The sequence below is a fragment of the Phocoena sinus genome, chromosome 8 (assembly GCF_008692025.1).
Source record: "Phocoena sinus isolate mPhoSin1 chromosome 8, mPhoSin1.pri, whole genome shotgun sequence".
NCBI classification, from domain to species: domain Eukaryota; kingdom Metazoa; phylum Chordata; class Mammalia; order Artiodactyla; family Phocoenidae; genus Phocoena; species Phocoena sinus.
This window is the reverse complement of record NC_045770.1, coordinates 109,384,629-109,406,368: the sequence shown is the minus strand read 5'-3', so window position 1 is coordinate 109,406,368 and position 21,740 is coordinate 109,384,629. Positions and strand designations below refer to the sequence as shown.

Here is a 21,740-nt window from a genome sequence, read left to right as displayed (position 1 = left end):
CTGTTGTTCTCTCTCTTCCCTCCCTCCCTCCTTTTCTCTCTTTTCTTTTTTTCTTTTGTCTTCTGTTCTGTGCACCCAGGCAGCCCATTGAGTAACTTCTTTGACGTAATTAAACAACTTTTTTCAGACGAGAAGAACGGGCAGGCGGCCCAGGCCCCCAGCACGCCCGCCAAGCGGAGTGCCCACGGCCCACTCGGGGACTCCGCGGCCGCTGGCCCCGGCCCTGGAGGGGACGCCGAGTACCCAGCGGGCAAGGACACGGCCAGGACGGGGCCGCCCGCCGCCCGCCGAGAGCAGCCTTAGACACATAGCCCCCTCCCCCTGCACGGCCCCGACAGTGGCCCCCAGGCCGCCTCGCCGCCCGCTCGCCCGCCCGCCGCCCGCCCGGTGTGGACCCGGGGCCGCGTCCGTCTGTCCGTCTAGACTGTTGTGAAGCCGGGGAGGAAAGGAAAGGGGGCACCGGGGGCCACAGCCGCGTCTGGGCCGCCCGCGCCCGCTCTCTCTTTCTCTCGCTGTCTCTCTCCCTGCCTGTCTCTGACAACGCCACTGTTTCCGCTCTGATACCAGGAATTATCCCGAAAAGTTAACATGTCATCTCCACGAGGCCGTCCTCCGTGCTCTGCACCGGACACCGGCTGACCGAAGGCAGCTGCCGTGGACCTGCCCTCTCTCCTCTCCTGCTGCTGCCGCCCACTGGGCAGTGAGGCCCTGCTCGCCCGCCAGCTCTGCCCAGTTTCAGCTCCGCATGGCCACGGGGAGGAGGACCCGGCCCCGACGGGAGGCCGCCTCGGGCCCACCCGACTGGACGCGCGGTGACCAGTGCCCCCGGCGGGTCCGGCCGGCCTCCGGGGCAGGCCCAAGGGGGTGAAGCAGCCGTCTGGCCCGGCCGGCACGGCCTCTCCTCGGCACGTCCCCTCCCTGCTGCTCCCTCCTCGTCCACGTCCATGCACCTCAGCGCCGCCCACCTGTCTCGCCGCATCCCACCCCCCAGCTGCCCGGGGGCTGCAGGTGGAAAGAAACCCCGGGGGCCCCGCAGCACCTGCCCACCTGCCCACCCGCCCGCCCCAGGGCAGGCCGAGATCAGTATTATTTACTTGCTGTTTTAACTTATTGAGTTTCTTTACTTCTCCGTTCAGGGAAGGGGCAGCAGCAGCGCCGTCCTGCCGTCTGTCTGTGTGTGTGTCTTGGGCAGGGTGGGGTCTGGGCCAAGGTGCCCCGTGGACAGAGCGGTCGGGGTGCTGGGGCCGCGGGGGCAGTCGGCCGATGCAGCGCCGGCAAGCTACTGTAAACTTTAAAGAATTCCTGCAAGATATTTTTATAAACTTTTTTTCTTGGTTGTTTTTGGAGAAGGGTGTTGGCCGCGGGGGGTGGGGGGGACGGACCACGGGGCAGGGCTAGGCTTTGAGTCCGGTTCTTACTATACACACGCATATAAATATAGTTAGAGAACGGCACGGTTCGCTCCGTCCCCGGTTCTGTGCCGTTACCGTGGAGAAGCGACTCCAGTCCTGTGGGGGCCGGGCACGGCCAGGGCCCCTCCGCCAGGCCCGGGCTGGGGGCCATCTTGGTTTTGTGTCCGAGTGCGGGACGGGAGGAAGGCCCGAGCCGGCCGCCTATACACCGCATGCAAGATGGCAGGGCCACTGCAGGGTTTTTTTTTTTTTTTTACTAAAATGACAAAAAAAGTTAAAAACAAAACAAAACAAAAAGCAACAAAGGACAGAGAGAACGGTAGCGGCGTCCTCGGCAGCGTGCTCTCTGTTCCCGGAGGGGCCGTGAGGCACGTGTGGCTGCGCCCTCGCTGGGACAAGTCCACTTCGCATCTGGCGTCTCTCCCGCCCGCCCTGCTGCCTCTCCCGTCGTGCATAGATTTTAATGCTTCTGTTCCATTGACCCCCTACCACAGGCTGGGATTTCAATACATAACAAAAAATGAAACCCCTCTAACAGCAAAAGCCGCGGTACAAGCGGAGGACCAGGAAGCAATACCTCTCGTTAGCCTTCCTCTTTTGTACCCGGGACACACGCAGGCGTCCCGGAAACGGACAAGCCCCACCCCATGTACCCCTGTCAAGTAACTGTGAGCAACGTTAGTCCCGAACAATAAATTCCTTCAGCAAAGACACCCACGCCGGTCTCCGTGCGGGCGGGCGGGCGGGCGGGCGGGCGGGGACCTGGGACCACCCTGCCAGGTGTGCGTGGTGCTACTTCCGCCCCAGCCAGAGGACAGGCCCTGTGCCGCGGGTCTGCGCGGGCATCACGCGGGCCGGGCCAGGTGGGACGCAGAGAGCACAGGGAAGCACCGCCAGAGGCTGACACGGAGCTCTGCTGGGGATGGGGTGCCTGGCGAGTACGGCCCCCCGCCCGGCCACTGCAGCTCTGCTGCCGCCCCGAGACCTCAGCCCGAGACCAGCACCTGGGCTTCTTCCTGGAGGATGAACCTTCTTTCCACTCCTTCCATGGGAAGAGGCAGACGGGGAGCGTGGCCCAGCCCCTGGAGACGGCGGCTGGCAGGGCCGTGTGGTCCCAGCCGTGCCCACCACGCCCGCCAGCCAGGGAGCCACCCCCTCTGCCGCTGCAGCATGAAGGACAGGTCCAGCCTCCTGAGTGCCACGGACCACCCAGCCGCACGTCTTGAGGGCAGCACCTGGCAGTCACCACGCGGCCCTGCGGAGGGACGGGCAGCAGCCCGACGAAGGGTCCCAGCAGAGACCACAGCGCTCTCGGAGGCCTCCCCCAGCCTCTCACGCGTGCACCTCCTCCCCCACGCGTGGAGGGGATCGGGTGTGGCCTGGCCACTCTGCACCCAGCCGTCTACACCACCGCAGCACTACCGACCTTGGGGCTGCGTGGTTCTCTGTGGTGGGGACCGTCCTGCCCGTGGCAGAATGTCAGCGTCATCCACGGCCTCTACCCACTAGATGCCGGTAGCAGCCTCCCAGCCCCACGTGACACTGTTTCCACCCTTGCCATCCGTCCCTGAGGGCGGACAGATCGGCCCTAAAGAGTTCACGCTCTTGCCTCGTACACCCCCTTGCTGGAGAGCGCCAGCAGCGTGCCGTGCTTCACTGGCTTAGTTGTGAGCTCAGGAGCTCTGCTGGAAGGGCACAAGGCCCAGGACACGAATGAGGGTCTGCTGACATGGAGCTGGGGCCCTCCTTTGCCCAGCCCCGGACACAGCACCCCACCTTTGCGGGAAGCCTCAGAAGGTACTCTGGGACCAGGTCCTGTTGCTGTCTCTGGACTGCATGGTGTCCTATTAACTTTAGCTTAAAAGCCAAGTTGAAGGAGGGGGTTTGGTTGCTACGTCTAGGCAGGGAACATGGTTACGTGGCTCCTGGCCAAGCCACCAGGGTTCCTTGACCTGTGGTTCTGCGTGTGCTTTACTGAAAGAGCCGCTGACACGCACAGGCCTCCTCCTCTTCTCCCACTTGGCCCTCTCAACGTTTGCAGTCTGATGTGTCAACCTCAGCGGGCACACGATGGAGTCCCCAAAGGGAAATACCACAGTACACCCAGCAGACGGCCAGCTTTCCGTATGCCCAGCACCGCACTCCTTTAGCGGGAAGGGGCCACTTTCCTGCGATCCCACTATCTGAACCAAAGCAGGCTCAAAAACTGTTAGTGTCACATACTTACTAAAATATGAAATAAAACCCAACACATGAGGACTCGCTACGTGCCAGATACGTTCTGAGCACTTTACGCTGGGCATTAAGCCGAATGGTCCTCACACCATTTCTATGAAGTAGACACTTAAATGGGTACTTGTGAAAAACAAAAAGGATGTGGTGGTGAGAGGATGACTTCTCAGGCCCCACTCTCAGGTAGCCAGCCCGACTGGCCTGGGAGCTGGGTTCCCGGTGAACAAACAACGTGGTGTGCTCGCCAAAGCAATCATGGATGGGGGTGGGGGGAGACAGTCTGACCCGCGTCCCCACAGGGGCTCTGAGTGCTACCGGGTGGCAGAGGCAGAGTGGGCGGGGGCACACACGAGGGACGGGGTGTGTAAGCAGCGGCCCAGCCCTCATTCCGCTCTGCCAGGAGCCCGCCCTAGCCTCTGTCCATGCTCTCAGCGGACAGCTGCGGCAGAGGGCCCCAGGCTCCCCGGCTGCGAGACGGAGCGATTCCTGGCATCATGAGGCTGCCCCAGGGAGCGCGCTGCTGGAGGCGGGCTGGCCTCATCCTGCCCGCCCCTCTCCCCGGGCTTCAGTGCCCACTCCTCCTGCCCTCGCCCCCGGCCACCAAGTCCACTCCGCTCCCCCGTCACACTTCGCCTTTCCTGGGCCCACGCCGCTCCCCACCACCAGCCCAGGTCCTCGGTGTGACTCAGCAAGGGGTGGGGGCTCTGGCAGGGAGCAGACAGTGGCCGGGACCAGGAGGAGAGAAAACCTGTGTGAGCTCCAGGCAGGGACGTCTGCGGAGGAGGAGGGCAGCAGAGACGGACACACACGAGGGAGGGGAGCCAAGTGCCGGCCTCGGGGCCTCAGGTGGGATTGCGGGGTCTATGCTGTTAGTCACAAGCCCAAGCACTGCCGTCTGTCACACTCATCCTTGGAGTCAGGCCCTGGGTGAAGTGGATCATCTCTGTGGGCCCTCAAAATGACCCTGTGAGAGTCCCATGGCCCGTCTCACAGGCGTATGAGTCTCCTGCCGCTGCTGTGACAAGTTACCAAACACCAAGTGGCTTAAAGCACACAATGTGCCACCTTAAGATCTGGAGGTCGAGAACTGGGTCTCACTGAAATGGGCCTCACTGGCTACAGTCAAGGTGCTGGCAGGGCTGCGTTCCTCCTGGAGGCCCTGGGGAAATCCATTTCCTTGTCTTTTCCAGCTTCTTGAGGCCGCCTGCGCCCCTGGCTCGCAGCCCCTTCCTCGGTCTTCAAAGCCAGCAACATCAGATGAGCCCTTCTCACCCTGCCATCTCTCTGCTTCTCCCTCTCCTGCCGCCCCCTCCCAGTTTTGAGGAATCTTGTGATTATACTGGGCCCAGATAATCTCTCCATCTCAAGTTCAGATGATTAGCAACCTTACTTCCACCTGCAGCTTCATGCCCCCTTTGCTACGGAAGGTAACATGTTGACAGTTTCCAGGCATTTGGCTGTGGACTCTTTCTTTTGGCGGGGGGAGGTGCGCATTTTTCTGCTTACCGCAGACTGCCCTCTAGCAAGTCCCACATCTACCTCACGTGTAAAACACCCCCGTTCCTGAGGTCTCCAAAAGTCTCAACCCATTATGGTTTCAAGTCAAACCCCAAATCTCATCGAAATCATCTGAATCAGGTAAAAGTGAGACTTTGATCCATCCTAGCACAAAATTCCTTTCCACGTTGAACCTGTGGACCTAGGAAAGTTACCTACTTCCAAAATACGATGGTAGAACAGGCATAAGATGCAAGGTACAGGGTCGGGGGACAGGGCCCTACAGAAGCCCCTCACCTCTGCCCACAGGGGGCTGGACAAGCTCCAGGGCTGTTCGCGCCATGGCTACCCTGCCCAGCCTGCACTGCAGGCACACACCCCTCTCTCGAGCTCTCCCTATGCCCACCCCTCAGGCAGTGCTGCCCTGTCCAGAGGTGGTCCCTGCAGCAGAGCCCCTGGGACGGGCGGGCTGGCTGGGAAGCACCCCCAGCCGACTCCAGCCCACACTCTAGGGTCCCTGCCGCCTGCGTGGAGAGGGCACAGCACAGGGAGTGAGTGGTCAAGGGCCCCTGGAGACTCAAGACACAAAGCACGGCCCCCGTCCCCCGCAGACACGTTCAGCGGGGGAGCCTGTGGTCGGCCCCTGCAGGAAGGGTGGCACCTGCCCCTGGCCAGCACAGCCTTGGTCAGTGAGAGGGCTCCACCGCCCGGGCTGCAGGGGAGGGCGCTGCCCCAGGGGCGCAGAGGGGCGGGGTGTGTGGCCAGACCAGAGGGCACCGAGACGCTGAGGACACACGCAGGCGCTGACCTGAGAGAAGTCTTTTTATTACACCCGCACAGGGAAGCCAGGCTCTCCCCCTGCCCCTGGCCGCCCGCCAGGGCACCGGGATCCGAGCCAGCCAGCCCAGGGGGCCCCTCCTGGGCAGCGGGGGCAGCGCAGGGAGGCAGGGCCGCAGCTCGGTGCTCTGCGGCCTCCCCCTCCCCACCCGCCCTGAGCCACCAACAGCCGAGGTCCAGACCAAGCGGGAGAGAGGAGGAGAAGGCCACCCCTAGCCCTATCCAAGACGAAACACGGTGGAAGCGAAGCCTGCGGTCCCCACCTCGGGGGAAGGAGCCCTGCCTGTCGCGTGTCTCCCCGGAGGCCGAGCCGGGTGGCGGGGCAGGCGCAGAAGACCGGGAGAGACGGACCCACAGAAGGGGACTTGGACGGGGGCGGTCCCTAAGTGTCTGCTGAGCAGACGAGCGGAGTCCCAAAGTCCTCGGTGCCGGCGGCGCAGAGCGCCCGCGCCCACACTCCGCGCGCCGCCTCTCCGCACGCGGGCGGCCGGGCTCACCTCTCCTTCACGTGGTTCTGTGCGCCCGCCGCCCCGCCCGCCCCGTCCCCGCCCCCGCGGCCCCCGCCGCCGCCGCCGCCGCCGCCGCCGCACAGCACCTCCGTCAGGTCGTCCATGACCGCCGTCTCTTTGGGGTCGAGCAGGTTGAACTCGCGGGCGAAGAGGATGAAATGCACGTAGAGCGTGTTCAAGTGTCCGTGCAGCTCGAGCGCCAGGGTCTCCTTGAAGTGCGACGAGTAGATGTGCGCCAGCACGTGGAACAGGTACTTGCAGATCTTCTTCACCAGGGACTCGAAGGAGCTGGGGAACTCGCGGCCTGCGGGGAGGGGGCCGTCAGCCCGCCCTGGCCCCAGGGCGCCGCCCCCCGACCCCGCAGCCCTCACGGAGCCGCCCACCGCAACACCTGAGTGACCCAGCACCCGGGGCGGGGCCGCGAGGGTGGCTGCTCGCCGAGCTGTACTGGGTGCCTCTGTGACGAGGGGCCCGCGACCCCGCCGCGCGTGGCCTAAAGCCGGGACAGGCGCCCAGGGCGCTCTCTGTGGCCTGGGCCGCAGAGGAGGGGGGACCCGGGAGACGGGCACCTCCTGTCGGCCAGGTGCTGCCCTCGGCAGCTCAGGATGGGTCTGGGACCCCGCCGGGCCTGCGCAGGGCTGTACACAGCTGTGGGTGCCGCTCGACAGCTGCAAGCGCCCCCCTCCCCGGCAAGGGGACCCCGAGGGCCCGGCCAAGGGGGGAGGCGGGGTAGTGGAGGTCGCAGGTCCCAGAGCCTGGGGTGGGAGGGGCCACGCACCGTATTTTGTGGGGAACACGTCCTCGTCGGTCACCAGCTTCTGCACGGAGCTCATGACAAAGTCGACGTACTGGGGGGCCGTGCACTTCACCTTCTTGCCCCGCTCATCATACCAGTAGTACTGTCTGTGGGGACAGAGGGGGGCGGTGACGCCCGCGGCCAGGAGAGCTGGCTGTGCACAGCATCAGGAAACCAACGCGCACCTTCTGCTCTACACGTGGCCTCAGGCTTCATTCTCTCACAGGAACGCGTGTTGTTTTACACATCATGTTAGAGGTGCCCGCTCTGTGCCTCTCCCTCCCCGGAGGCCCTGCTGTGACTTGTCAGCTGGGCCTCGAGCCTCAGTAGCGTCCCTGCTGCCACCAGTAGAGGCCAAACCTTTGCCCTGGGCCGGGTGGTGAGGAGGCCTCTGTACATGGGAGTCTGGCCCCTGGATGCCCCCCGAAGACCTCAACCTGCCCCGTACACGGGGGTGGGTGTAGGGCAGACAGTCCTCAGGCTGGACTGGGCCAGGGTGTTCGGGGTGTGGACACCTGGGTTTTCTTCTCACTGCTTAAGCCCAGCCGTGAAACCAAGCGCGTCTCCTAGCTCATGTAAACATGACCTATCCTCCAGCAGAACAAACACAAACCCCTGGTGGGCTCCCCCTGCAGCCACCAGCATCCCTCCCACCAAGGGCTCCAGTCTTCCCAACAGCAGGCCCTGTACCTTAAGGCTGGCTCGCCAAGAGCTGCACCAGAGCCCACAGGGGGGCTGGAGGGACACAGGCTGCATCTGCCAGTGAGCGAGCGAGTGACCAGAGCACCCCCTTCCGTGGCCTAGCCGCCAACCCTGCCACACCCCTGCCCCAGCCAGCAGGTCTTCATGGAGACCTCCGCCCGGCATCCCCGCCCCCATTTAGATGACGTTACTTGGCTTCAGAACTGGCTTAGACCAGGTTCCCCCAACACCTCACCATCCCACCTTATCCCAGGCCAGCACCCCAGGCTGGCTCTGAGCACCCTGCCCTGATTTCCTGATTCCCCCAGGGTGACAGCCACGTGGGCTCACCCACCTCCACCACCTTGCCAGGCCTGTCGTCAGGACAGCAGGTCCCCATCTCCCGTGGCCAGCCTGACTCCAGCCAAAATAGAAAGGCATGGCCTGCCCACGTGACCTCAAGGCAGCCCTGCTGCCTGCCGCACCCCTGCCCCGCACTGCCTCTAGCAGGAACCAAGGCTCTTCCCCGCCCCCAGGACCGGTTAGCTTATTTGTGCCCCTGGCAGGGCTGGGTGGGGGTCAGGCTGCAAGACAGGGAAAACAGCCCACACACAAATGGACAGGCCACCAGGAAAAAGGCCAACCTTCAGTGGACAAGGGGACACAGCCCTGACTGCCACTGGGTATCAGGCCCCGCCCACTGCCACCCCTGCTCCTCCCACCCAGCCCCACCCCACCCACTAGCAGGCAGACTACACTTGCAGTGCCACCTCAGCAGAGCCCTCCCTGCCACGCCTGCTCCCAGGCTGCCCCTAGGCACTGCCGGCCCCGCAGGGAGACCAGGCTGCCCCACCAGGCCCCCGAGCTGGTCAGACAAAGCCCCAAGAAGCTTGCCAAGCTCCCTGCCGGCCCCCAGCAGGGATGCAGAGCCCTCCCCACCACAGGGTGGCCCTGCTGACCGTCCTTCCCCTGCCCGGACATCGGCACCATCTGAGGACATGCTCAGCGGAAGGACAAATGAATCGTCCCTCTCCTCACAACAGCCCCTGGGGTCCCCGGACCAGCTTGGGAGGGGCCCCAGCCAGAGGTCAGACACCGGCCCCAGCGATTCCCCACCCTGCTTGGTGCTGGATGCGACTGGCCCCGGGTGCCACACTCAGAAAAAACCACCGGAGCTAGAAAACGGGAAACGTTTTCATGATGTCAGGCCCAGAGAGACCAGCCCCTTCGGGGCACTGTGGTCGCCCCGCCTGCGTGACAGCTGGAACACTCTGCTTTCAACGTTCCTCTTCTTCGTTCTCATTTTATTTTTGAACTGTCACACAGTAAAGCTGACTGGTTTGGGCATGCAGTCTTATGCACTTTAACCCAAATAGAGGACCCACAACGGGGCACAGCTCCCACCCTGGCCCCCGGCCTGCTGGTCAGTGCCCAGCACACTAGTGACGTGTCCTCAGGACCACCACACGATGTCCTGGGCCGGGCTCTGCGATCCATGCCACCGAGATGGACACCTTGTGGACGCGCCAGTCTGTCCAGACATTCACCTGCCGAAGGACACGTGTGTGGCCTCCCGTTTGGGGCAATTACGCGTCAGGCTGTTAAAACCCTCCCAGGCAGGTGTTTGTATGAGCACTAGTTCTCGTTTCTCCAGGGTGGACGCCCAGGAGTGGGACAGCTAGGCCCACGGTAGGTGAACGCCTTGTTGCCTGAGAAACCGTCGACACGTTCTCGGAGCGGCTGTCCTGCCAGGACGCCCCCATCCTCGCCGGCACCCGGCGCGTTTTATCAGGCGCTCCTGCAGCGTGGTCTGAATTCCTATTTCTCCACCTGCTCGCGAGGCAGAGCCTCGCAGGTGCTCACCTGCCCTGCTTGGGTCCTCTTCCATGACCTGTCCAAGTCCTTTGTCCACTTGTGACCAGATTTTCTTACTGATGAGCTGTGAGGGCTCTTTATCCATTCCGTGCACTAGTCCTTTCTCGGATATGGGACTATTCTGCAGTCTGTCTTCCCTTTCTCCTAACAGTGTCTTTCTCAGAGCAAAAGTTCTAAATTTTGATGAAGCCCAGTTTACGGATTCTTTCTCGCCTATGGACTGTGGCTCGTGTCAATGACCAAGAACTCTTCGCCTAACACTATCACGAAGGTTTCCTCCTGTGTTTTCTTCTAAAAGTTACATGTTTTTTTTTTTTTTTTTTTAAATAATTTATTGTACCAGTGTACATGACAACCGGTAAGACATCCCACTTGTTCCTGTCTTCAGGCACATCGGATTTTTTTTTTTTTTTTTTTTTTTATTTATTTATTTTTGGCTGTGTTGGGTCTTCGTCTCTGTGCTTGGGCTTTCTCTAGTTGCAGTGAGCAGGGGCCACTCTTCATCGCGGTGCGCGGGCCTCTCACTGTCGTGGCCTCTCGCTGCGGAGCACAAGCTCCAGACGCGCAGGCTCAGTAGTTGTGGCTCACGGGGCCAGCCGCTCCGTGGCATGTGGGATCTTCCCAGACCAGGGCCCGAACCCGTGTCGCCTGCATTGGCAGACAGATTCTCAACCACTGCGCCACTAGGGAAGCCCCGAGTTACATGTTTTATATCTAGAATTCACTTCAAGTTAATTCTGGCAGAAGAGGACATGCAGATGACTCGTTTTTCCAACAGCTCTGGTTGAAAAGTCTGTCCTTTCTCCACTGAATTCCTTTTGTATCTGTCAAACATCAAGGGCCCATGTTTGTGGGGGTCCATTTCTGGGCTCTATTCTGTTGCACTGAGCTCTGTGTCTCTTCCTTCACCACCACCATGCTGTCCTGATTACCACAGTTTTATAGTATATCTTCAAAATAGGCGGTGGGACTCTTCCAACTTGACTGTTCTTTTCTCAAAAATCATTGTAGCTATTCCAGTGACTTTGCTATTCCATATAAATTTTAGAATCAGCTTGTTTATATCAATGAAAACACTGCTAGGATCTTAACTGAGACTGCAATAAATGAATTTACACTTCTGGTGTGTTGAGTCTTCCCATCCATGAACACAGTACGTCTCTCCATTTACGCCAGTCTTTGATTCCATTCATCAGCATTTTGTAGTTTCCAGCATAAAGATCCTGTGCGTGTTTCCTTAAGTCTGTACCTAAGTATTTCATCGTGTTTGGAGCTACTGTAAATGATATAATCTTATCAATTTCGTGTTCCAATTGTACCCTGCCAGTATACAAACTATGATTGATTTTTGTGTGCTGACCTTGCTAAGTGTATTGACTTTTTGCTAGACTCCTTGGGGTTTTTTTTTTCCTACATAGACAATCGTGTTGTATGCGAATACAGTTTTATTTTCTTCTTCTCCAATTTTAAAGACTGTTATTTCTTTTTCTTGCCTTACTGCATTACCCATCTTGGGTAAATTGTGATATTTTGTGCTTTCCAAGGAATTGGTCCATTTAATCTAAACTGTCAAATTTAATGTATGCAGAGAGTTTTGTGATGTTTCTTTATTATCTCCTGGGTTTATCATCATTTCCCCTTTCCATTCCTTATATGGATCATCTGGACCTTTTCTCTCTTTACCTTTGTTGGTGTTACTAAAGGTCCTCAATCTCACCAATCCTTTCAGGAGTCAGCTTACGGTTTCATGAACTTTTCCCACTGTTTGCAGAAATCAACGTCAGTGATTTCTGTTCTTATTTTACCATTTCTTTCCTTCTGCTCAATTTAGGGTTTTTTTTTTTTTTCTCTTCTTTTTTCTAGGTTCTTAATATGGAAGCTTAGATTGAACTGAGATCTTCTTCTAAAACAAGCGGTTTAATCCTATAAACTTTCCTCTAACCCTTGCTTTAGCTGCACTCCACGAGTTCAGATATGTTGCGTTCTCATTTGCGTTCAGTTTAAAACATTTCCTAATTTCCCTTGAGACTTCCCCTCTGACCCATGGACTATTTAAAAGTATGTTAATTTCTAAAGTTTTGGAGATTTGTCCTCTTATTGATTTCTAATGTAATTATGGTCAGAAAACTTGCTCTGTATCACTCTGATTCTTTAAAGTTTGCTAAGGTCTGTTTTGTGAGCCAGGATATGATCTACACTATTTTGATGAATAATCCCAGTGCACTTGAAAGGGATGTGCGTTTTACTGCCGAGGGTGGAGTGTTGTGTAAATGTCAATTCAGTCCAGTTGGCTGATGGTGTTATTAGTTCCAGATTCTTGCTGACTTTCTGCCTACTAGTTCCGTCTACTACCAAGAGAGGAGTGTTGAAATCTCCAACCATAATGTGATTTTGTGTGTTTCTCCCTTTGGTTCTGTCCATTTGCTTTGTGTAAAAGCTCTGTTGTTTGGTCCATACACATTCAAGGTCAGTACTTCTTGATGAATTGACTCTTTTGTAAATAACGCAATCTTCTTCTTTATCCCTAGTTATTTTTTGCTCTGAAGTTTACTTTGGTATTAACATAGCCACTTTAGTTTTCTTCTGATTTGGTGTATCTTTGTTGGTATGTATTTTCGCATTCTTTCACTTTTAACCTACCAATGTCATTGCATTTAAAGTGAATTTCTTGGGCCTTCCCTGGTGGTCCAGTGGTTAAGGCTCCACGCTTCCACTGCAGAGGGCGCAGGTTCGAACCCCTGGTCGGGGAACTAAGATCCCACATGCCACGTGGCACGGCAAAAAAAAAAAAAAAGTGTATTTCTTGTGTACACTGAAATCCATTCTTATGATCTGTCTTGTCACTGGCACGTTCACACCACTGACATTCACTGTAATTACTGATCTGTCTGAATTTAAGTTTACCGTCATTTACTATTTGTTCCTTTTGTTTTCACTCCTTATATTTCCTGCCTTCTTTTGCGTTATTTTTAGTATTTCCTTTTAATTTATCTATTATGATTTTGACTATGTCACTTATGTAACTTTTTTAAGAGATTGCTCAAAGGATTATAAAACGCATATGACCTTTCCATGCTGTACCTGGAGCCAAGAATCACCTCCACAAGTGGAATCACAGAGCCAACCAGCACACAGGGCTCTCTGCCTGCCCCAGGACACTACTACTGCCTCAGTGTCCCATCCACACACGCTGAAGACCCATCAGACAGGGTGATGGGTTTTGCTCACCCACCAGACACGCTTTAAAGAGCTGAAGGAGAGCGGAGCGGCCCATCACATCTCCCGTTTCTTGCTCTCCGCGAAGCCTGCTGTCCCGCCTTCCCTTCTAGCACCACTTCCTCCCTGTGTGAAGAGCTCCCTGCGCAGCTCTGCCGGCTGCGAGTTGACCCTCTTGGCCACCCTTCCTCTGAGGAGGGTCTCTACTCTACCTTCACTCTTGAGGAGCACTACGTGGAACTCCCGGGGGGCCGCTCTTTCCTTTCAGCACCTGAACGATGTCATGGAGCCCCCTCCTGGCCCCCAGCGGGGGGAAGGAGAGCCACAGCCACCGGCACCACCTCCCCACAGGTGCAGTGCTGCTGGCCCTGATGCTCTTAAGGTGTGTTCCCTTCAGCAGTTTGGTTATGTGTTTGCGGTGGATTCACTGGGTTTATCCTGCTTGGAGTTCATTAAGCTTCCTGAATCTGCAGGCTTGTGTCTCGACCAAACGTGGTAAGTTTTCAGCCATATCTCTTCAAATATGTTTTCGGCACGGCCCTTCTCCTCTCCTTTTGGGACTCCAACATTACCCTTTGGTTTCTGTCCTTCAGGCACCAGCAGGGTGGAGAGGGCCTCGGCCCCACGCCAGGCGGGTGGACTGGATGGTCCCGGGAGAGCAAGTGGCTCTGTGGACCCTGACAGACTCCCTTTTCCTATTAAACTAGTTCATGTGTTTCCACTCCTTGATCTCAAATGATTCCCAGGAAAGCATTTGTATGCATATCAATTCACATAAATCCACAAAAACCCTACAGAGTAGGTTACAGATGAAAAGAATGAACAGCAGAATTCTCAAAACCCCCAGATTTCCAGGTTTCACACGGCAGAGCCAGCATCTAGACACACGCCTGCCTGACACCAAATCCTACGCTCCTTCAAGGAGCCTCTTCTCAAACACATCGACACTGGAAGGGCGTGTGGTGCCACGGAGGGGCCCCGGCTTCCCCACTCGCCAGCCCGTAGGCCAGCTGTGATGCCGCCTGGACAGGCACACAGCTGGCAAACGTCCTCCAAGGATGCCACACACATGGCTCTGCAGCACTGCCCTTGCCCGCTTCCAGCTGCTGTGGCCATGTCTGCTCTACAGAGGCCACTCTGTCCCGTGCTCTTCTCCTGCCCCAAGCTCACCTCAAGCCTGCTCCCAGCACTGCCCACCCAACACTGCCCCATCCTCCCTGGGCCATGCCTGGCTGTGGCTATCTGGGGACACACGTGACACCTGAGCATACCATCAATGGGTCTCACCGGGTGAGTAAGGAGTGAAGAGCAGCTGTCTTCTGCACTTGTGCCCTCTGAAGGGCGGGGGAACTCTACCCTCTGCCTGTGCTGAGGCTTTGGGTGGGCTCTCAGCAAGAGGAGGGCCCACATGTCTGGGCCTGAGCTGGGTCTGCCCGCAGCCTACAGGCAGGGTGAACTCCGGACGGCAGCACTGACGTGCCCACTAGTGGAGGCCCGCTGCTCACGTGTGCTCCTATCAGCCCCTGGCCTGCAGAGGAGACGTCAGAAAGGAGCTTCCGTGCCCCCGAGCCACACCCCGCCCGGGATGAGCCCCTGCAGACCTGGCCTCTTGCCTGTGGCCTCTTCTGTGGCTTCTGCTACTTGGGCCGGTGGCAAGCTCAGGGCCATGTGGTGGCTCTCCTATCCATGTGGCCTCCAAGAGCTGCCACAGAGGCAGTGGGGTACCCTGGAGCCCCTCAGGGATGCCTGCTTCCTGAGGAAACGAATGGCACGTGCTTCCAGAAGAGAACAGCCTGCTCCAGGCCTGCAGGACGTCACCTCACGGGAAGGTGCCAAGGCGTCCCAGCCCCATGGACCAGCAGCGGGTGGGGTGCGGTAGGGCCGGCCTCCACACAGAGCAGGAGCTCTGGGTTAGAGCCATCAGCCGGTAGGGCCAGGAGCCACAGCAGAGAAACACACCCTGCTGTCTCAGGAAGCCCAGCGGGCACGTCCTGGGGAAAGGTCCTTGCCCCCAGGAACGCATCCTGTCAGCCCCTGGCTGGCTCCCAGCACCTGTGCCCCGGAGGGACCCACACCACCGGGGTCCCAACCTCTGCAGGGCTCTGCTTCCCGTCGCCCTGCCAGGCCCTGGGCCCGTGAGGACAGGAGGGGCAGCCTGGTGAGGACCCTGCTGAGGCAGGCACTGAGCCACTGGGAGACCTCGAGCGGAGGCCACGAGCGTGGGGTCTGAGAAGGCAGAGTGCAGCGGCCGGGGACACGGCCACAGCCTGCCCGAGCCCCCGGGGCAGGGCCGCACCAGGCAGTGACTCACGTGTTGCACACGGCCATTGTCTGGCACGCCTCCCCCGTGCAGAACTCCGAGATGGTGCTGTACTGGAGGTTGACATGGTGGAAGAACGTCGTGGCTGGAAGGGAAGAGAAAGGCCGGGCGTGAAAACCACACCGGGGCGCCACTCTGCGTCTGCAGCGTCCTGCAGGCCCGGGGGGACCAGAGCCCCTCTCCTCAGGCCCCTGCTGTGGGGGCTGGCGCTTATCTCAGAGCAGAGACCGAGGCCCCAGCACAGCATCGTCCTCGGGAGGGGCGGCACGGGCCAGACGGCGCTGAGCTGGGCAGGGTGCCCGAAGCCTGGGGCAGCAAACCTCCAGCCCAGCCCCTTGACCACACCCTGCTCTATGCTCACCAGCTGATCGGGGACACCGCTAAGGCAGGCGGCAGCACCAGCTCACGGCCACAAAGCCTACCGCTCTCGGGAGGAGAGCTGGCGCCTTGCCCTGCACGGGGCATCGCACGAACCCTGAGCCTGTCCGGCAGGCGGGGGTGAGTCCGCCACCCTTCCCGTAGGCCATGGCCTTCCCGCCACCACAGCACTGCCGGCCTTGCAGCCATGCTCCTGTCCCACGGTGCCCCCCTGGCCCTGGTGTCCTGTCCCCCGGTGCGACCAGGACCCGCACTGAGTCCCCGCATCTGAGGGGACCCTGAGTGCCCAGCAGGGCTGGTCACCCCGGGCCTCGGCTTCCAGCTGACGCAGGTGGTTGGGGGGGGTGCTGAGCACCAGCTCCGGGGGGTCCTGTGGGAAACGGGGGGCTGCCCTCCTGGCCCTGCCAGCCCGCCCCCACGTACTGTTGCTGGCCAGCCACTCATTGAGGTCGATCTCCCGGGGCAGCACCACCAGCTCCTTGAACCCGAAGTCGGTGATCCTGGACTTGGTGTACTCCGGCTCCAGGTACACCTTCTTCTCCTCGGCAACGGGCTTCTTCCCGTTGGGCTTGGCTTTGGACTTCCTGCAGAGACAAGGGAGTGCGGGGTCACGGCAGATGTAGGCGTGGAGGCTGCGGGCCGGCCCGGGAGACGAGCAATGCCGGGGGACGCCTCGGGGGCTTCTGCTCCTGTGGGCCCAGGCGTGGGAGGAAGCTGCCCTGCGCCCGTGCCCTCCCTTGCCACCGTCAGGGGCCCAAACCTGGAACCCAGGGCGGGCAGGGAGCTCCGGGCCCATCAAAGGGTGTGGGGTGGTGGCCACACCAGCCGGCTCACCCGCCACATGTGACACCGCGGCCCTGCAGCCCCTCTTGGCCCCCACCTGGGCCTGGGGTCCCGCTGCAGGGACACAGGGATGCGCACCACTCGGCCAGGCCCTGAGCCTCTGTGCAGCCCCACCACGCGTCCTGCTGCTCAGATGATCCAGCAGCCCGGCCTTACCGAGCACCCGCTGTATGCCGACGCCCCAGGCCACCCCGCTGAGGCCTCCTGTCATCACGAGCTCATGGCTCACCCGCCTGACACCTGCCCGCTGGCCTGCGCTCTCTCCCAAGTAGTGCACGGTGCAGGTTCCAGGCAGAGACAGGAGTAGGCGTGAGCAGATGTTACAGAGATTTGATGAAATGGCCACTTTTCACCAAATCTTTCTTGGTCAGGAAAACAGTTCTTTTCCACTAAAAACATGCTGTCACAGAGCACAGAATGGGCCTGTTATGGCTATTTTTACATGCACGAATACGTATTTTTGCAACGTCTTTGTTCTCCTACAGCGAGTGTCAGGACCTAACCCGTGAACCAAAGCTCTTTGGGGCTGAGGGAGCCTCAGCCCCACCTCGGCGGAGAAGGCGGCGGCCCCAGAACCAGCCTCCCGCCAGTTGCCCCCAAGGCAGGAGCCGGGGCCACGGTGTGCGCGGCCCAGGCAGGCCAAGGAGATAGCACATCCCCTAAGGAGGAAAACTGCCCACCAGAGTGGCCCAGAGCCCGCGGCCGGGACGCCAGCCCGAGTCACTGTGTCTGCCACAGGCCGGAGCCCGAGCTGGGCGAAGTGAGTGGTGTGCCGAGGGGCTGCCTTCCAGGCGCCGCCGCCCCACGTCAGCCAGTGTGGAGCAAGGCTGCTCTCTCCTGCACCTGTAGGCCCACGACGTTTCAGGGTTAAGACTGGGTTCTTGGGCCGGCGTGGGTTGAAAAACTGAAGGAAAAAACCCCTAAGAGCACGGATTAGTCTCTTGCTTCTTTTACTTGAATGACTGAAATCTTTAGTGGCAGACACCACAATTTCCAGAAAACAAACTGCAAACCAGTCAAACTGTCCTGAGTCTCACTGACCAGAAGAGGCCACTTCCGGCTGTAGACTCTCAAGGAGGGATGATCGAGGGAGACTGAGGGCCGGCACAAAGCCCAGTGCGGCCTCCCACCCCAAAGGGCAGCCACAGGCCGGAGGGACGCTACCTTGCAGGGGAGGGTGGGTGGGCCGAGGACCTGGGCCCGGGGGCTGGGGCTTGCGGCTGGGTCCTACCAGCTCATACCCCCGTGGTCTCCAGTGCCCGCAGAAGGAGAGGCGCTCCCGTCGCTGCCTCCGGCGTCTGGGTGAAAACACTGCGGCCCCGCACAGGGCGCAAACTAGACACTGTCGTCCTCTGTCCCAAGGGCTCTGTGTCCCTCCCACCCCCGCCAGCCCTGCTGAGGCCCACATTTGGCGGCGCGGGGGGTGTCACACGGGATGAAAGGTCTGCAGCTCCTGACCTTGCCGTTTTTTCCCTTCTGTTTTGAAAAGTTGCTAGTGGTTTATTTAAGAGAAACAGGAAGGAAAAATGCTCCCTGAATGCCAGGGAAATGTTTTCCCTTCAGCTTCTCACAGCAGATCTTTGCCTTAAAAGGCAATGTGTGCTTGGCCTCTGGGTGCAGCGCCGGCAGTGGCCAGTGCTGGGCAGGGGCCACAGTGTCCTGGGGACGGGCCCGGGTGGGTTGGAGCTGGAGCGCGGGTGTGAACACTGCACAAACACAACCACAAGCAGGGGGCACTCTGGGGGTCCCCACGGCAGGCAGGTGGGGCTGTTCACTGGGGACAAGTGTGGGCACGGGCTGTGGGGGCCCTGCAGCCGCTCCCAGTGTACACAGAGGGGGACAGGGCCCCAGAAGGGCTGAGGGCGCCCTGGGCTCCCCAGAGATGGGTGGGTGGGGTGCTTTCCTGACCCTGGGTCTGTGCTGCTGAGCCACGCGCCACCTGTCAGAAAGCCTGCACTCGCTTGGAAGGTCCCCATGTCCACAGCCCCAAGCACACAGGATGCACCTCCAACCTCAAGCCAACTTCTGCTCTGGTCACCCCTGAGTGTCCATCCACTGGGCAGATTCCCAGCTATAAGCCCGGCCAGGCTTAACCGACCCCCTAGCCTGTGCTCCAAGCGTGTACCTGCCCGTCCCCCGCCACAGTGCACACCTGGCCTGGGCCAGCCACCTACTCGGAGCCTCAGTGTCTGGGTGTGGAGGCTGCGGCCACCACACGTGAAGGTGGGATGAGCGGGGGCCTGGGCTGTGAAGCCACTGCCAGACCCGCCTCCTCGCCCCGCGCTCAGGGAACACACGGCAGCAACAGCGGCCAGGTGGCCTTTACACGAGCGACCACGGGCAGAGCGGCAGCAGGAAGCGGCCGTCACGGAGGGGCGTCATGGGGCCTCGGGCACAGGCCTGCTCGGGGGTGCCATTGTGCTGAGGGTGTGGTGTCCTCGTGCCCACACGTCCCTTCCAGGGAGACCAAGAGCCCCTCCGGCTGAGGGCACCCTCCATGTTTGGTTCTCAGAGGGGCGGGGGAGGCAGCCCCAGGAGGACCTGGGTTTCTGCTCCGTGCGACAGGCGTAGGGGGCTCTGGGCCACGATCTGTGTGGTCAGAGGCCTCCACCTCCTCACCCCGCCTCACTCCTCCGTCCGCACCTGCCCTCCTACAACCAACAGGCAGGAGCGCCCCGGGGCCCCCAGGCCCTGCCTCATCACCCAGCGCTCGCCTGGGGCCCCCAGACCCAGCACGGCTGGGAACGGCTCTCCTGCCAGGTCGGCCGGCCCGGACCTCTCTGCCCTGTCCTCGAGTCTTCCTTCACACCCTCCCCCAGGAGACGACGGCCATTGGCCAGGTGGTGGCAGGACTGAGTGACAAGCCGGCCTGGGGCGAGTCTGGGGACGTGGAAGGGCCTGCCACACCTGAGTGCCACCACCCCAAGTCCTGTCCTTTCTAGAGAGGTGAAGGCTCCTGGCCAAGACGCTCGGCCCCTTACAGCACAGAGTTTCAGACGACACGTGGTGACCTTGGAAGTGGGACAGGCTGCTGTGTGACATAGCAGCGGCACCCATCCTCGGTCCCCGAGGCCGTGTCGGCAGAGAGTACAGGACTCTCCGCCCAGAGGCACCAGGCTCCTAAACGGGCCCTGTCCAGCCTAGGCCCAGGCACCCCCTTACCAGCTGGGGCTCCCACAAATCCATGAAAGGGAAGGCTGGGCATGGCCCCGGTGTGGAGGGACAACTGTGGAACCCCTGGGCCGCGGGCAGGAGGGTGGACGCCAGGCCTCAGCCCACCCAAGGTCCACCGTGCCCTCCTGGGAGAAAGAATACGGCTGTGGGCACACGCGGAGAACCCCCCCCCCCCTTCTTACTGTGGGCTCCGAGGCCGAGTCCCACCCGGCCGACGCCAAACACCTGGGAGGGGCCGCGGCTCCGCAGGAAACACCTTCTGACGGTCTCCCCAGTGGACGCCCACACAGCCTCACCCCTCAGCCTCCCCTGCTCCTGAGGCCTTTACTGCGAGGGGGGGGAGGGGTGCAGGGTCCCCACACCCGAGGCATGGACCCAGCTGGGTCCCTCCGCCAATGTGCCTGGCCTGGCAGATTCCTGTCTACACGACCCCGCCCAAGGTCACTCCGCCCAGTCCCCTGGGATGGCCCCTCGGCTCAGTGTGGCTTGGACACAGACACAGACGGCGGCCATGCAGCCCAGCCCACCGGGTGAGACGGCTGAAGTGTGTGGGAGGGGTCCAGCCCAAGGAACGTGGATGTACCGCGGGCCCCGCCTGCACACAGCCCCGAGTGCTGGGGTGGGTGGCGGCCGAGGGAACCCACCGAACGCCGAAGGCCCACGCCTCGAGCTCAGTTCACTGTCTCCATCCAAAGGCAACTCGGCTGGCCCAGACTCCAGACCCCAGGCACGGCCACCCCTGGGGGCCACCACAAGGACGCCTTGGTTGGCACAGGCCTGCCCTCCAGGGAGTAGCAAGCAGCTTCCGGGTTTTACAAACAATGAATCCTGCAGGCATCATTAGTGCCGGGCAAGGGGCCGGTGGGCTCCAGGCACAGAGCCGGCTTGGCTGCAGCCAGTGAGGCGACACTGGATCAGCGGACGAGACCGGCAGGTGGGGGAGGCTCCCCTCTCTCCTCAGGCCCGCCCACACCGCTGTCCTCCCCCCAGCCCCCCCAGCCAGTGCTCCCCAGTGCTGGCACAGATGCCAGAGCGGCCAAGGTTCTCACCAGGAGGGGATGCAGGGCAGATTCGGCAGGGGCACCTGCAGAAAGTCAAGGGAGCCTGGAGGCCTGAAGGAGGGTGGGCAAGCCTGGAGGTGGGGCGGCCTGGAGTCAGCCTTGCGGGACAGAGGGGGTCGAAGGTCTGGGGTGGGGAGTGGGGTTATGAGGCTCCTGCAGATGTGTGAATGTGGACTCAGTAAAACACAGATGCCGGGAAGGTCCCATGGAACACTGGGCGGTGCCACAGGTGGTCTTAGAAAGGAGGAGCCCACAAACAGGGATGCCCACCCTCCCAAGCCCCCAAGTTCTATGCAGTGGGACTGGGAAAACCGCACTCTGACACTTAGAGACACCCCCCCACCCCACCCTGCTGCCTGGACCATGTTCTCACAGGTCCTAACTGGCCCTGGTGACCAGCCCCTTCCCAGAGCAGAAACTCAGAGGCTGAGGGCTGGGAAGACCCCCCCAGAACGCCTGTCAAATCCCCACGGGCTGCACGAGGCAGATGCTGTGGAGAGAGACACGCAGGTCATCTCTCGGTTTAACAGCCTGGCAGTCAACACCTGAACAAAGAACACTTTCACAGCCTTGTGTCCCCTACAAAATAAGAGGCCCGTTTTCACAGCCGTGCGTCCCCTACAAAATAAGAGGCCCGTTGAGAGGGAAGCCACCAGGGCAGACAAGCGAGGGCTGCAGACACTCGAGACCCACCGTCCATGCACATCAGGTGCTCGGGGCACTGCTCCGTCCAGAACCGCAGCCACAAGGCGGCCACGCTGCTCAGAGCCCGCATCCTCCCCTACCCGTGAGCTAATAAGCTGCTCTTCTTCTAACACCTGGCTGGACCGCCACCTTCACTGGAGAGTCTTCTCGGATCCCCCAGGGGGACGGCCTTGGCCTCCTTCTCGCAGACAGCTCAGAGGGCTG

At 60.4% G+C, this 21,740-nt stretch overlaps 2 protein-coding genes across 11 annotated transcripts in view; one reads left to right on the top strand and one right to left on the bottom strand.

The window, feature by feature from the left end:
• Positions 1-2,109, top strand: part of BRSK2 (BR serine/threonine kinase 2) — a 65,099-nt gene extending 62,990 nt beyond the window's left edge. For 4 of the 9 annotated variants that reach the window (XR_004351073.1, XR_004351071.1, XM_032640033.1 and 1 more), the window contains one exon: positions 568-2,109. Coding sequence is in view for 6 of the 9 variants with exons in the window: in XM_032640033.1 (XP_032495924.1) it covers positions 568-587 (20 nt within the window). In the remaining 3 variants the exon portion in view is untranslated. Of the gene's footprint in view, positions 1-79 lie in introns of all 9 variants that reach the window. The other 5 variants (XM_032640029.1, XM_032640030.1, XM_032640028.1 and 2 more) reach the window with 3 other exon arrangements.
• A 3,840-nt stretch (positions 2,110-5,949) lies between these two features.
• MOB2 (MOB kinase activator 2) overlaps positions 5,950-21,740 on the bottom strand; it is a 49,955-nt gene continuing 34,164 nt past the window's right edge. For both annotated transcript variants that reach the window (XM_032640036.1, XM_032640035.1), the window contains exons 2-5: positions 16,177-16,337; positions 15,367-15,460; positions 7,266-7,390; positions 5,950-6,791 (exon numbers count right to left, since the gene is read on the bottom strand). In XM_032640036.1, coding sequence (XP_032495927.1) covers positions 6,472-6,791; positions 7,266-7,390; positions 15,367-15,460; positions 16,177-16,337 — 700 coding nt within the window. In that variant the 3' untranslated portion in view covers positions 5,950-6,471. The remainder of the gene's footprint in view (positions 6,792-7,265; positions 7,391-15,366; positions 15,461-16,176; positions 16,338-21,740) is intronic.